The 16,932-nt window shown below is 36.7% G+C and overlaps 1 protein-coding gene across 3 annotated transcripts in view; it reads left to right on the forward strand.

Annotated features, from left to right (window-relative positions):
- Positions 1 to 15,441, forward strand: part of mdga2a (MAM domain containing glycosylphosphatidylinositol anchor 2a) — a 177,812-nt gene extending 162,371 nt beyond the window's left edge. For all 3 annotated transcript variants that reach the window (XM_066673053.1, XM_066673061.1, XM_066673069.1), the window contains 6 exons: positions 5,063 to 5,083; positions 6,919 to 7,074; positions 8,874 to 9,038; positions 10,398 to 10,528; positions 14,058 to 14,160; positions 14,662 to 15,441. In XM_066673053.1, the coding sequence (XP_066529150.1) occupies positions 5,063 to 5,083; positions 6,919 to 7,074; positions 8,874 to 9,038; positions 10,398 to 10,528; positions 14,058 to 14,160; positions 14,662 to 14,750 (665 nt within the window). In that variant the 3' untranslated portion in view covers positions 14,751 to 15,441. The remainder of the gene's footprint in view (positions 1 to 5,062; positions 5,084 to 6,918; positions 7,075 to 8,873; positions 9,039 to 10,397; positions 10,529 to 14,057; positions 14,161 to 14,661) is intronic.
- Positions 15,442 to 16,932: the final 1,491 nt, after the last annotated feature.

Raw genomic sequence — 16,932 nt, forward strand, 5'->3', positions numbered from 1 at the left:
GAATACATGTTCTGGTGTTCCTCTGGGCTCAGCACTGCAGTTTGGAGTAGGGTAGGAACCTTTCTTTCTTTGAACTGAAATAGATATTTATAAAATGGCAGTAAATTGAAAATAGATAAATCCATAAAGGAGCGCAGGTGTGTGCCCACTCACTGTCCACTTTATAAGACAAACACATAGTGGTTCACCTTGTATATGCAAAGTCACAGATTGTAGCTCACTTCTTGCTGCACAGTTTGTTTTAGTCATTTAGTCATCAGTCCTTCACTAGTGGTCAAAGACGCTGCTCAGTGGATTTTTCTTTGGCTGGATATTTTCGGTTGGTGTATTGCTCTCAACACAGCTGTGACAGTGGGGTATTTATAAAAACTCCTGCCACACTGCTTACTGTCTGATCCATTTGCATCATTGCAACACACTAACACATCACCACATCAGAGTTGCTGCAAATAAATCTGTTCCTCAGAAATTTTTATAGCTGTGTCATTGAGAGCCTCCTGACCTGCTGTATCACCGTGTGGTATGGCAGCACGACTGTGATGGACCGAAAATGCTTGCAGAGAGTGGTGAAGACTGCTGAGAAGATCACCAGGACTCCACTACCCTCTCTGCAAAGCATCTACCACCAGAGAGTCCGCAGGAGAGCTGCCTCCATCCTTAAAGACCCCATCCACCCCCAGCATGGACTGTTCACACCTCTGCCCTCAGGCCAGAGGTACAGAAGTGTCAAATGCAAGACCACTAGGTTAAAGAACTCTTTCTTCCCGACTGCCATCAGACTCCTGAATCTACCTCAGAAATAACTCTGCACTTTACTGTCAACATGTTTACATGCCTCTGTCATTTACTGTCACACAAATGATTGTTTCTACTTATTGCTGTTTTTTATTGTAGCACTCGTTCACTTTACCGTTCACCTATGTATATATCTCAGTGAACTTTGCACTTTATTAGTTATCTAGTTATTCATTGTATTTTCTCTTCCATTTGGCATTCTTGGTGAGGAGCAAAGAAATAATATCATTGTACATGGAACCTGTTCCTTACTGTGCAAATGACAATAAACTCAACTTTGAACTTTGTTTGGTGTGTTCTCCCCATGTCTGCGTGGGTTTCCTTCCGGGTGCTCTGGTTTCCTCCCACAGTCCAAAAACACATGTTGATAGGTGAATTGGCGAGTCAAAGGGGTCCCTAGGTGTGAATGTGTGTGTGTGTTTGTTTGTGTGTGTGTTTGTGTGTGTGTGTGTGTGTGTTGCCCTGTGAAGGACTGGTGCCCAGCCCTTCAGGGTGTGTACCCGCCTTGCGCCCAATGATTCTGGGTAGGCTCCAGATCCACCGTGACCCTGAACCGAATAAGTGGTTACAGATAATGAATGAATGAATGAATTTTATTGCAGTTTCTTAAGTTGAACATGAAGGTTTCTGCTGCACCTGTTTTTGGGGACCATGTGTATGTTCAAGCCAGGGTTTTTTCTTAATCCCACTGTGTTTGATTTTTGTGTTTGGTGTTTGATTATATGATTAAATTATTACATGGGCTGGAATTGTATATGCATAAAGTTGCTATTTTGTATTATACATGAATGTACAAACTTAAAACATAATAAATATATCTGCTTTTATATTCATTGCACAACATACAATGCATACAATGTAGCCCTGCAATTTACTCACCCATGGCAGTGAACAGAGCATGAGCAGCCATCTTTATACACAGTGAGCAGTTGAGGCTTAGGTACTTTGCTTAATGTCACTTCAGTCTTGGATTTTTGTTCCCCGCCCACCCACAGTTTTCCCTATCTGTCAAGGGGATCAAACATGTGACCATCCATTACCAAGCCCACTTCTGTTAAGCCACAGCTGCCCCTATCTGTAGTTCTGTCCTCATGTCTTTAAGATTGCAACAAACAGTCTGCCAAATGGCCCAAATGACCTCTGTCACTAGATTAGCTAAAGTTTTGACTTCAATCCTTAGACTGAAGAACAAATAGATTTGTTACGAGCTTTCACTGAGTTATAAATAAATAAATATATATATATATATATATCAGTTGGTGTTGTTCAGATTGATTTAAATTCACTTATAGGGTAATTCATTGCTGTATAGTCAGAGTCTGGTGATGCAGTGGTTTATCTAGGATTTATCTTGGTATGATGGATTATCAAAATTTATCTAGGAATTGCAGTGCCAATTTTTCTTTTGTTAATTGAGGGCATGCTTCCATGCAGCAAGTCATTAACAACCCGTGGCACATGTTGAGCACTGATAATTAAATAAGGTTTGCAGTAATTGTATACATTTATTGTACATTGTTATATAGTATGCTACTTACTATGTATCTATAACATTGCTGTATTGCAATGTTAGACCACTTGTTTTGATGAGAGTTGAGGGTGTACCTTGCACCTGGGATTGAGCTTTGCCACTGAATGTGCATTAGCATCCTCTTGGAATTCTGGTTCATAGTTGAAGGTATATATAGTGGTCAATAGTGGTAAAAATTTGGCAGTACTTCATTAATCTCACTCTGCAATGGTATCATCATCTAACCATTTTTAAGTTTTGAGGAACCCCTCATGAGCAACTCATGTCAATACAGATACAGATTTGACATTCATGTGTGATTTGACTTAGTGAAGAGAAAACCAATGGACAATAAACAACACAGCTTAAAATCTCAGCCATACATATTAACTTCAAAGTACTTGACAGTCTGAGATTTTAAGGTCCAGAAAGAAATTGGCTGTCAGCAAGAGACCTGAATGGTTAGCCTGAAGCTTTGATGGACGCTCCAATTTCCCTTATGTTTGTATGCAGGTTTTATGTTGTGGAGTGCTATTGATTTTGGCATCAACTTGTTTTAGTGAGTTCCTTCATTTTGGGGAGGTCTTCATTTCAATTTCTATTTTGATTTATTTGAACTTCAACAGATTGCCAAAGGTGAAACTAGTGCACACATGGACATGCTGCCCCAGAACCCTGGTTACATTTAATTCCTGTTGCAATATAGTTTTCCTAAAACATTACAGTTTGTGGAAAGATGGAGCATTCTATGACTGTTTATGTAAATGATTCCAGGCATGGGCTCAGTAATTGATTGACTGAATACTTTAAAATTATTGCAGAGTGGTTTTTTTTGTGTGTGTGTAGCCAGTTTCTAGCCAATTCATGTATTACATATTTAAAGGTAAAACCACAGCTCTGTAGTACATAAATATAATCATACATTGCTTATATATAAGGCTTTTTGAGAACACGATGTGCTTATGTTCCGTGCTGGAGGAGCACATACTTTTTTTTTCTTCCCCCTTCCTCTTCTCTACAGGTGTGCTGTATTAATCTAGCTACTCTGCTGATTGTGGAAGATAGGCGCAGTTAACCAATAAGAGTGGCTGAGTAAGGGGTGGTTTTTCTGGAATAAAAAAAACAACCAGAGAGAGTAGAGAGCTGAGCTCTGAGCCTTGATTTTGTGTGTGTGTGTGTGTAAGCGGTGAGTGTTAGCCAGTGTAATTTTGAAATAGGATTAGTTATATCTTGCCAGGCATGTTAGCCTTTTTTTTTTTTATTTGGCACTGTTCTTAGTCCAGCCTTGCTACGCACTGGTAGGTTCCCTTCTGAATGTGCCCTTTTAGCTATTTTATAGATTTTTTAATTGTTATTTACATTATTTTAACATATTTTATTATACACTTGGTTTTCTTTGTGTGGAATAGGCAGGCATTTGAAGTGTTGCTGCTTTGTGTTTGTTGTCTCCTTTTCTATCAATATCACTATGATAATATAAGTCTGATCACCTTTTGTTACTGCCCCTCTTATACCATTTCTCCATATTGGAGGAGGTTGTAACAGCTAACAAAAATAGTAAACTGATAAAATAACACATAAAGACAACATAAGTGCAGCAATATAGAGAGAAAAGATAATAGTTGACAGAGTACATATCCAGCTGGTGAACAGCATGGAACCACAGGTTTAAAACAGGCCCTTAAAACTAAGTCACTTTAAATACTAGCATTTTCAGCAGGCCAGTATCTGTTAAACCCACCCCCACAGTGCCCATTGTTATACTAATGACCCACAGCCTGTCTAAACATGCACTGACACCCCCTCACCCTCCTCAGCCCTAGAGACAGATATCAACTTAGCAGTCAGAATTGGTCTGAGTAAAATAAGTTCCAGTCTTGCTATTGAGAGATTCACACAGGGGCTGATAGTGTATCATACCCTGCAGCCAGAGCGTTCGCATGGGCGGCACAGGCCGATTCTGACAGTAATTCAGCATTTCATTTTTAAAATGCAAATCCTAGTTTTTGTAATAGTGGTTTTGCTTTTCATTTTGGAATGTATTCTGTGTGTTAGTGTGGAAAAGCAATGAAGTGTGTGGACTGTATTTCACATTGTTCTATTGCAGTGATTGCTTTTCAGTTTGGCACTAATTCCTCTCCCTATCAACACACTTGCCTTCATTTAGTATGCAGAAATATGTGATTATGCAATTAGGACCTGCCTGGATTTAGTTCCAAGATAAATTTCTTAGGTATATGACATCTGAAACTCTAGTTTTCTGAATTTCTGAATATATATATTTTACAGCCCTGTGATTGAATTATGTAGAAATCTGGAAGAATATTTAATAATCCTCTTTAGGAAAAAATTGATATTTTCTCATTTTATTGTCAGATATTTTTTTCTATTCCTTGCACATGCCATTCATTTACACAGATACATCTGCCTTTCAAAACACAGACATTTATTTTCTGGTACCTTCAGTATCCTTAGTTTTGGTGCCTCATTTACTCATCATGAGAGTCTAGTTTCTGTGTACACCTCCAGACATCAAAACAAGGGTGAAAATTCACACATGTGCTTCTAGCTCTGCTCAGCATGAAAATGTCCTGAAATGTTATGATTCCAATTTGAACTCTTAGATCTTTGTATTTTTTCTGTTTTCAATCTGGGGAGAAGCAGCATTGTCCTAATAATACCCTCACGATATTATAGTTATAAATTCACGTCTACAGTTTTATGATTTCTAACATATTTTTCTCTTTTCGTTCACAGCTCCTGTAAACCCCCATTGGAGTGAGTATCTTTAAAATCCATCTCAATGTCTATAGCTTAGTTTAGAGGTACAAAAAGAACATAGATATTTTTTAAATTAAAAAATGAGTTCCACATAACAATTGTACCGTCAGCATGTAAAATTACTTGATGATAAATAGCAAGTCATAAAAACTGTTTATTGTCTACAGGGTTTCTGTTCAGTAACTGTTTGTGTCATGGCCAGTTTTGCCGGCTATGTAACTAGCAAGATCATGCTACAAATGAGTCATATTTTTTTCACTTGTACAAACCATTTCGATACAAATTGTTATATTTTGTAAAATGCAGTAATTAAAGCATCTGTAGTGTGTTCATTTTCGTGAACATTTATTCAACTGTCAAAAGCACAAAGATTTCCGATGTTTTCACGGACAAACTTGAAAGTACTCTGTATTTCTAAACACGTTTAGAAATCAATGCATACAACACTTTAAAAAAATCTGTGTGAGAGAGGAATGTTTCTCACTGTGGCACATCATCATTCATTTAAATTACAATTTACAATTGTTGGGAACTGAGAATACTAATTGTTAAAGGGACATATTATACCCCATTTTACATAAGTTAACACAGATTCCTAAATGAAATATCTGTGACATACTTAGGCCAAAATATCACATGGATGAAACAACACAGCACTTGTCTTATCTTGTGCAATGTGACTAGTTTCAGAGACTTTTAAGAAGGAGCCCATTTACTTTCAAGTGCAACAGCCAAGCAGTGAGGCATAAAAAGCAGAAAAGCTGGATTTTCATGACATTGGCTGTGGTTTTATTCTCCATTTTTGTTTTCACCATATTTTATTACTACACATATTTCTCTGCACTCATGTCCAGTGCTGTGATTGGAGAGACACAGGCAAGGAGGCAGGCATAACAACTTTGAAGTGCCTGCTGTCTACACAACACAAAATTTAAACAATTTACTTTATTTCATGTCTTCAGAATTAGGCAGATAAAATATTGACTGTTTATTTATATGTTTAAGTGCTTCTGGCACTTGTGTACTGAATAACCATGGATGTCCCAGGAAAATATGTTGCCTTGAAAGCCATATATATCTATTAAAATCCCAACATACAGCTCTATATCATGAGTACCTTCACTGATATGCAAGTCATCCGTCCTATTGGTGTTGAGGCACTGACAAATGTTGGATTTAGCACCTTTCACTGTTGAATGCCTGAGTGGTTCCTTTTGTGTTTGACAGTTTTTCCCAAAAAATAATTGAATTTATATTCTGACCCAAACAAATGTTTCTACTGACTTTTGAACCATCTGAGATTAACTTGAGCCCAGAGAACTGTCAGCATTTCTGCATAGAATTGATATATAGATTATGCCTTCAGTTGGCTCCTACTGTTTGCCAATTTTGTCACATAGTTCAGCACAAAGTGGTGAGCCACAACCTCTGATCACCAAGGCTTTGCTTGATGTTTTTCTGTTTTTGTACCTTTTATATTCAAATTTATTTTAATGTTTCAGAATGTTGAAACTTAAATATAACCATTTGTTTTTTGCCCAGACACATATAATTTAATGTGTGTTGCAAGCATCAGATTTATTAATATTTACAATATACAATCAAGTTGATTAGTAAAATGTTGGAAATATTTTTTTTGTACTTCCATCAGGTCAGTAAGGATTAAAAGTGATTAATACATCGCAGAATCTGTTATATCTAAGGTTTCATGGCAAATTGTAAATGATAGCATTATAATGTGAAATTTGTGGCCTTTAATTGAAAAAAAATTATGATAATTTTAATGTATAATAATAATGGGTGGAACTAATGATAGTTTGTCATCCCCATAGGTAAATTCCATTGCAACTTTGAGGAAGAAGCCATATGTATGTTTACCCAAGACAAGACAGAGGAATTTGACTGGACAAGACAAAGTGCCACCACGAGAAACACCAAATACACGCCTAACACTGGACCCGGCAGTGACCGAAGTAATTCAAAGCAAGGTACAAACAAAGTGCCAAAATATAACAATAATTATATATTTTAAGTTTACTGTCTCTGAAAATATATCAGCGCTAAAGCAGGTGTCATGGTAATAAATCCTAACTGCTTGTTTAACAAAATAGAGTACAGTCTCCCCACCATGTAACATATTTTACTTTGATAAGGCATTTTAATTTAGTTTAATTTAATCTGAATCTGTCTGAAGAGGAATCCCATCAGCAAGAATTCACTGTCTGTGCTGCTTGTGCTTATGTCCAGTTGACCGGTTTTGAAGAGTCTTGGAGTGGCTCTGCAAGTACCATTAGCAATTCTTAAAGGGAAACACTTCACATTGTCACATTATCAGTAAAACAAAATTTCTGTCTTGGAAACACAGAAGACATGGTGAGTGTTAGACAATATTAACACAGCAATGAAGGCGTTTGAATCTATTTTTAATATCCCAAAATTCATGAGGGTTTGTGATGTTCAGCAGTCAATCTCATGTTGGCTGGCAATAGTTTACACAACTCTGGGCCCATGTCCATTAGCCCACTTCAACCTCATACACCTTAGTGTTTGCCCACAGTGAGTAGTTGGCAATAGTCAATGGCTGGCAATAGTTTTGCCCAGTCTGTGATTGACTGGTGCCTTGTTAATGGTGTGAACAGTGATTCATGAAAATGAATGGACATAAGTACAATATATAATCTCTTGAACTTATCACAGACCAATTTTACAAGAGGAAAGATTAAAGTAAGAAAATAGCTAAGAAACCATTGTCTAAACTGTCATTGAAGTGCCCAAACAGGACAGGTTCTCAAATTTAAATGCTTTAAATTTTAACTGAGATTCATTGCATCGACAGTGAATGGCTGTATGACATAAAAGTTCCTTGTTTTGACTGCTTTCTGAAGCTAAGTAGGGAAGAGCTTGTACTAGGATAGGAGACTAAAGGAGGAAAATCTAGTCGAAATTGAAATGGAAACAGTAAAATGAAAGAAAATATATTTTTGCCATTTCTTTTTCACATGTGCACATAGTTCAATTAAATATCTTGATTTTAATATGCTCAGTATATCTCCAAGAACTCATGATTACTGTACTAAAAGTGTTGAATTTTCCATTAACTAACAATGTACTAAGTAAGCTAATAATATATTGATAGTGTACTGTACTATTTTGAAACACAATCAATATGCACTTAAAATATACTTAAGTGTTTTTTTTACTACTAACTCTAAAATATGCTATGTTCCAAATGGTTTCATTCCTCAGCATGTTACACCTCAGATATCTTCACAGGCAGCCCCACAGTGAAAAACAGTTTGGAAAAACATGGCCTTTTCTGCAATACTTTAAAAATAACAATAGAAAACTTATAGAAAAAAAATAGAAACTTTTTAGTTTCTAAATAACTTTTGAAGAACTATTTAAGTGTTTTCTTTATGAAAATGCACTAAAATTTCACATATTTTTAAAGCATTCAAAGCACACTGTTACATTTTTGATATATATATATTAAGATTTTTTATGCATTTAGATAAATATAAGTGCTCTTTAGGGGACTTATGTTAGGTATGCTGAAATAGTACTGAGGTAAAAATATACTTGTATTTATTTCATTTTTAGAATACTGGTTTAGTAGTAATTTTTTTCAAGCTCATTTGGCATACCACTTCTTGCTGCTTTATGTTCCACCAGTGGTACATGTGCCACAGTTTGAGAACCACTGAGTAAAGTTATTTTATTCATTAACAGTGCAAGGGAGTGTACTGTCACAGTCCATAGTCTGTGTCTATTTTTATTCTTTGTGCAGGTTTTTACATGTACATTGAAACCTCAAGACCTCGTCTGGAAGGAGACAGGGCACGGCTGTTGACTCCTCTGTTTAATGTTGCTCCAAAAAATCCCTACGGGAATGTGGCAACTAATCCAACCTACTGCTTTAGCTTCTACTACCACATGTATGGGAAGCACATAGGTAAGTTGCTGTCTATGAATGATATTAAGTGTCTGATATTAGATGAGCTCTAATGGTCTCATTAATCTTCACAGTGAATGTTTGTTCATGTTAGTTCTACAATTTATCAGAATTTAGACCTTAAGACCAAAAACATCCAGGTTGCTAAACTAGAAGTAAGTATTGACTCAGACCCAGAAGAAGTATGAAGTTCTTTAATGTCGTTATCCAATTTAGGTTCATTCAGGGATAGAGAATCAAGTAGGCCTGAACATTAACAGGGAAAGACCAAGATTCTGAAAATGAACACCATCAGCAACAGTCCCATAGAGGTGAAAAGAGAAGCCTTGTAGGAGGTTGAAGCCTTCACATACCTGTGTAGTGTTATAGACAAACTGGAAGGTACCAAAGCCGACGTCAAGGCCAGAACAGACAAAGCAAGAGCAGCATTGCTACAGTTAAATAATGTATGAATCTCAAAGGAGTTGACTCTACAAACGAACATCAGGTTTTTCAACTCCAATGTTAAGTCAGTCCTGTTTTATGGAGCAGAAACATGGCAGACAAAGATGACAGTGATGGGGAAAGTACAGACGTTCATCAGCGTCTGTCTGCAAAAGATCCTACAGATATATTTACCTAATGCCATCGGCAGCCAGGAGCTTTGGCAGAAAACAGACCAGCTCCCAGCAGAGGAAAAGATTATGACAAGATGCTGGAGATGGATTGGTCACATAGCTCCATAAGCCAGTCTTCAACATCACCAAGCAAGCGCTGACCTGAAACTCCCAAGGCAGGAGAAACAGAGGACGGCCCAGAAACTCATGGTGCCGAGACCTTGATGCGGACATCAAAAAGCTGGAACAAAAAGCCCAGGACTGGAATATGTTCCCTGGTTGTAATGTGTTCCCTGGTTTCATTGTACAACGTACAACAAAATGGGTCTTCTGCATTTAACCCATCTGTGGGTGTGAACACACACACTCTAGTGCACTAGGGGCTGTGAACATACACCCAGAGTGGCAGGCAGGCATCCCCGGTGCCCAGTGCCTTGCTCAAGGGCACTTCAGCCATGGATGTTTCTGCCGGTCCTGGGCATTGAACCAGCAACCTTCTGGTAAAAAGCCCAGTCTCTAACCAATAGGGCAAATCTGCCCCTTAACTTAAAAGTTCTATTTCTTTCTGCAGAAGCTTCAATGCTTAAAATTGAGTCAGCTTTTCTGAAAGTTTTCTTTGTAGATGCCTGGCGATCTCTTGTTAACGGCCTATGCCCTAACAGGGTTAAAAAGAGGCTTTGATGATAATGATGATCACTTTGATGATAATGATGATCACTCTTTACCATTAATAGTTTTATATTATTCTGTTGGTCTTTCAAAGGTGCCCTGAATGTATATTTAAGACAGAAGAGTCAGACTGGTCAGGATAGTTCCTTGTGGACCATCAGCGGAAACCAAGGTGACCGCTGGAGGCAAGCGAGAATCGACATCCACCCTACGTCATCATTTCAGGTGGGAAACGCCACATTTCTGCCATTACCATCTATTTTTTAGTGTTTGTAATGTGTTCCCTGGTGTTTACCATGTCTCTTTTGGTGGAAAATTACGACAGAAATAAGAAAGCTGAGTCTCTGAGTCGGCATCAAGTAAAACAACAATTTATTTAATGGAGAGAGAATGCTACGCGTAACACCTTTTCCTTTCTCTCCGAACCGCTTAACAAACTGCATCTTTTTATACCTGTGGCTCTCTGCCTCTGATTACCATAGCTCTCATTTCTTTACCTTATATGGCTAAGAGCCAAGTTACCATTGTTACTCTTTACACATTCCATTTGCTTTCTTTGCACATCAATCACATCCTGTTCTCAGTATGACTCCGAGCCATTTTACCATTTATTTAACTCTCTTTCCTGACTGATGTTTAGCTTCGGGTAATATTTTTGATGCCTCAGCAGACTTCAAGTGACAGTGGTTCCCTGTAGTACTACAGAGCTCATGTGACTATATTTACATGACAATTTGTTTGATTCTCCCATGAAGTTTGGCACAACGTGGTGACCTCCAAACCATTTTTTATCATGCCAAGAATGACATTTTGGTGGATGATCCATTCATACTTTTTATATTGTTTTATAGTGTAGTTTTTAATATCTGTGTAGCTTGAGTATTTATATATATATATATATATATATATATATATATTCACACAAGAATCTTGTGTGTGTGTATGTGTGTGTGTTTATGTGCACATGTTGCATATTATAGGTTCAAGGAAATGCACTAATTTATAATATATTATATATATTATATATTATATAATAATTTATAATTTATAATAATTCATCCACTTATTTATTTAATAATTTATTAATTCATTTGTTTGTTTGTTTTTTTAACATTTTCCAGAAAAAAGAATTAGTACATTTGCTATATATAATTTCATTCATTTATTATCTGTAACCGCTTATCCAGTTCAGGGTCACAGTGGGTCCAAAGCCTACCTGGAATCATTGGGTGCAAAGCGGGAATACACCCTGGAGGGGGCGCCAGTCCTTCACAGAGCAACACACACACATTCACTCACACCTGCGGACACTTTTGAGTCGCCAATCCACCTACCAACGTGTGTTTTTAGACTGTGGGAAGAAACCGGATACCCGGAGGAAACCCACGCGGACATGGGGAGAACACACCAACTCCTCACAGACAGTCACCCGGAGCAGGAATCGAACCCACAACTTCCAGGTCCCTGGAGCTGTGTGACTGCGACACTACCTGCTGTGCCACTGTGCCGCCCCTATATAATTTAATATTACATTATTTTCTCAGATTGTACAGTTTCTATATCAGTCCTTCCAACATTCCAAGTTTAATATTTGGTCAAAAAGAACATTTATAATTTTTATGTACACTTCTTTGCAGCAAGCTGATTTCAAATCAAGCTAAATCAAAAGTTGAGAGTAACCAAGACCCATCCTCCTCTGGTCTACACTGGAAGCACAACAAATAACAAAACAGCAATAAAATAGAGTAGCTCTAATAGATATTATGAAGAGTTATGGTTTATATGGAAGCAAGTATAATTAATTGTAAAAATGAGGGTGAGTGCTGGATATGTGCTCAGTGTTCTTGTGGGTAAAACTGGTGTAAGGCCCATTTCGGCTTAAGTCCCATGCAAGTGGGCAGCAAAAGTGGGGAAAGAGTCCCGACCAGTAACAGGAAAATTATTCCAGAATAGAGGAGCTTTATGGGAAAATGATATCTGGCATTGTTTTTCTTACACTTAAAATAATCAATATAAAAAATAAAACAAATAAAAAAAGGTGTGACTTCAACTTAAAATAATTAAATGACTGAATAAAAAGTAACCATTTTTAAGTTGGCCCAACTTTAAGGTCAATTTTTGTCCACAACTGCAAATTTGAGTTGGCATAAAAGTTCTTAAGGTTAGTTAAGCTTATATTGCTAAGTTACCTCAACTAATTACCTTTCAATGAGTAATCATAACCTAAAAATTTTAAGTTGGCAGAACATGATATATCAAGGAAAACTCTTAATTGTATGTTGCATTTGCCAAATAAAGAAATAAGTAATTTGTTACTAAAACATTTTAGTTAGTCAAAATCAAAAGTGTTTGTTGACAACAGTAGACAACAAACTGAATTTTAAATTAATCTAAACAGCTGCATTAAAGACATATATTTCAACATTTATTAAGGTTACAAAGAAAGACTGCATTTTTACAAAACTTTTGTTCAAATGTTTGAAATGTGTAGTGAATTCGGTGTCAATTGCATAAAGAAGTCCTAATAATATCATAAATGCTGGGGGTAAATCAGCCCTTCCAGAGCAAGAGTCTCTATTACAACAGTAAAGCTTTCAGAAGAGTCTTCCCCAACTCTGGCATTCGTTATTTCCAGGGCGGCCATTTTGATTCCCCTTCTGCAAAAGAATGCTTGTCCCTGGACAAGAAAATAAAGTGTAGTGGAGTTTTTGGGATCAGGAATCAGAGTGGGTTCAAACAGAAGGCAGGACTAAGATGAAATGTGGATTTATTTTGTAATAGAATCTAAGCTAATATTACACAACAGTAAGGAACAATGTTTTTTGTGATTATGTTGAATAGGATGTAGTGCATATCTAAGACTTTTAAACAGTAAGAAAAAACCTTCATCCTGCACCTTGAATCTCAACACCCCGGGTTTACCTTTGTTCATTTTTAATAAAGCAATACGCTTCTCAATGGTGAGATCTTTGCGTGAAATGTGCAGGTGATTGAACATTCATTCATTGTCGGTAAGTGCTTATGCAGTTCAAGGTGGAGATGGGTTCATAGCCTACCCGGAATCACTTTCCGCAAGGCAGGAACACCTTCACAGGGCAACACACACTCACACATTCACTCACACACTCATACTCAGGGACACTACCAACAAATTTTGGACTGTGGGAGGAAACCGGAGCACCCGGAGGAAACACGTGGGAGAACTGTTTGAACATTACGTCACATATTTTATTTGTTGTCGTAATCTTTATTAATGTAATGGTGCTTCACTCTACTGAAATGACCCAGCTATTATTTCTGTTAGTGTTTTTGTTTGTTTGTTTGTGTGTGTTTTATTATTTATTTATTTATTCTGGCAATAAGTGCATGGTAATAATTTTTTTTAACGTGTGTATATATATGTGATTTAATGTTCTGGCTGGATGTGAAATTTTAAAGCACCGTTTTAATAGGAGATTTCTACATAAAGACTCCACCTTCTGTCCAATCTAATATCATAGGTTTAACAATAGTCTTTAAGATTAGGTCCATATAGGACTACTGAAACCACTGTGATATGTTAAAAAACTAATCTTAATTGATTTATGAACATCTCTTCACCTCGCTCTATCAGACTATGTTTCATACTGACTAACGTACAAGTTTAAAAAGCAGTAAATATAAGGGTAACAGAGAATACATCTGATAGCCTACTCTATTTAGTTTAATACTATGAGAAGAAACTCAGATTTGTATTCCCTGTTCCTTTGTGTAGGTGATTTTGGAAGGTGTCCGTGGTCCTGGCATTGAAGGGGATATTGCCATAGATGATGTGACCATTGAGGAGGGAGAATGTCAAAACCCCCCTCCCAACAGCAGTGAGTATATTGGATGGTCATGGAACAGAGCATAATTCTGTTTGTTTTGTCTGTATTGATTTCTAAAGATGACCTCAGACTATCAAACTCCTCTTGCATTAATGTTATAGTACACAATGAATACAGAGTATAAGATATTAACCAATGATGCAAGCTAGTGAGTGGTTTATTTGGCTCTATTACTGACTAGCTATACACAAGGCTGGTTTACAATGGATATTTAGGCTTTCACATTCTGAAAAGGCCCTTTTTAAAATAGATGTATTTCCAGTGAAATAAAATGATTGTATTACGAATGCTTTGCAGAAATGTTATGGATTTTTTTTTTCTGTTAACAGAATGCCATGGCACCAGTGGCATCATTGTGTAGCATCAAGTCTAAATAATATGCCTCTTTTATCATTTTATTGTAGTTTGTATTGTTTTAGTGACATTTCTAATAATTTAGTTTCAAAATAATTGAGTGCTTGAAATCACATGTATCTCATTTTCAATCCCCAGATTCGAGATCACTGGCCCCTCCTACAGAAAAGCATATATGGCAGCAGTGTCTTCCTCTGCTCTTGGTTCTGGCTGGCCATCGGAGGTGACCGTGTCCTGGGGAGGTGGTATCTGGCTCTGTCACACCTAGAAGGTTCAGGCAGACAAGAACTAACTGTCCCAATAAAACTACCAAAGATTCATCCCGTCTGTAAGAGAGTACCACAGTTCAAAGAATGATCCAGATGAAGCATGGGAGTGGATTACTAGTAAACAAGTACCAATCCATACTTTACAGAAGACCATGCAAGGTCAGGATACAGAAGCCTATAAAAAATGTTGTAGTTCTTAATTCGTGAATGGGTGTGCCTGGATTCTTTGATAACTATGGATTGACCAGGTGAATCTTTTCAAAGCACAAAGACACAACATATATACTCCACATTTGCTTTGTTTACTGTTTCTCAGTGCTCATTTTGAAGTCAACATTATTGCAATATACGACTGAAGTAGAAGAGTTAGAACCCTGATAAATAAGCAGGAAAAACATAAATTATTGATTGACTTAACAAGAATACATTTCTTATATTTTAATTGTACTTACATATAAAAGAAGAAAATGGTTTAAAATGTTGTTTTTCATCAGGGCTCCTAGGAACTGTGCTCAGAACTACATTTTTGGTTTCAGCTCAGTCTATTATTATAATTTTTTTAATCTCTCCTTATATCACCATGTTCAAATTCAAATCTGTCTTGGTTGATTAATGTTGTAGTATCCCTTCACTGAAGTTTATGCTCTGTTATGTCTTTGCTACCTTATTTATATTTTGGTTGATATTGCTAACATCATAGGAACCTGGCCCATATCATTTAATTCATATATATATATATATATATATATATATATATATATATATATATATACTATAAATCTGAACTTTCTTGCTTTTCAAGTATCATTGAGTTGGCCTTTTAATTTCACAATGACTTCATAAAGTGCATAAAAATGAGGTGCAGGGACCGCTTGAACTCCTGCCTTTAACTCCTGCATGGGTCGCCTATTGAATTCTGAACTGTGCCCATCTGTAGCTGTGCCAGTCTGCAAGCAGTTGTTTTCTTGAGGTGCAGAAAGATAGCCGTCCTTTCACAAGATCTTTCATCGTAGGACCCTGTTCAATAAAGAACACAGCTGCTGTCTGCAATGAAATCAAGTGCCTTCAGAACTAAGTGTAACATCTTTCTTTTCAAACACCTGGTGGGCTATTGATCTTTGGCACATTTCATAGCATATCAATAGCAACAAGATGAAGGGCACGAATTAATTATGACAGATGGATTACTTAGTGCCACATTCAGTCCGAAAGCCCTGTCAGATCTCTTTTGGGTTTCACGTACTGTTGGTCATTATTTACATTGACAGCCATTGCTTTCAGATATACAGAAAGTCATGCTCCAGTCTCAACTGAGAATAAAGAACTATGATGGGATCATTGGAGTAAAGAGACAAGTTCTCTTAATGATGGACATCAGCTAGCAGCAGTTCCAGAGCCAGAATTCTAAAGTCTGGACACAATAACGCTGGGAGAGTCCTTCGATCCAATAAGACATTAATGCTGTTGAAAAACTGGGGATTTTTTGACATTCAAGGAACTGAATCTGTTCTGTTCTCTATAAAACAGCTTTGATGAGCTGGGTCCATCCACCTGGATTCTTACAAATGATATTTTAATACTATGATGAACAATGACTGCTTTTACACAAACCGTTAAAAAATCTCTGAACTACCTGAGACCATCTGTTACCTTAACCAGCTGGTTTTTGGAAATGTATTGTAAAGTCAGTTTTATTGATCATAAAGGTTGTTTTCTCCTTCTGATTTGTTGGTCTAAACCATGTTTCAGATTTTTTTTAACATGTCAGTATAAAAAAAACACTTTTTATGATCATACTATTCAACATCATGTAATAAGAACCTATAGATGGGTATTATGGAATAATATCAAGTATGAAATTATATGCAAATACATTGGAAAGGACCTCTAGTTCAAGTTTCACATTATTAAAAAAAGCACAAGTAATATCACTTTCTCAACTCAATACAAAGTACTTTCCACTCATAAGTTGTTTTATTCCTTCTATTAGAAAGTTCTCCCCAATAATTACATATGAAAAAGCAAAAACATATTTTACATCTCTGATCAATAAAAAGCTTTCATGGTAACATCTGATATTCTGAGTTTTTCTGAATTATCAGCTTTAAGGAAAATTTAATGTTAGCACTCTGTATACCAT

The sequence above is a fragment of the Hoplias malabaricus genome, chromosome 1 (genome assembly GCF_029633855.1).
Source record: "Hoplias malabaricus isolate fHopMal1 chromosome 1, fHopMal1.hap1, whole genome shotgun sequence".
Lineage (NCBI taxonomy): Eukaryota > Metazoa > Chordata > Actinopteri > Characiformes > Erythrinidae > Hoplias > Hoplias malabaricus.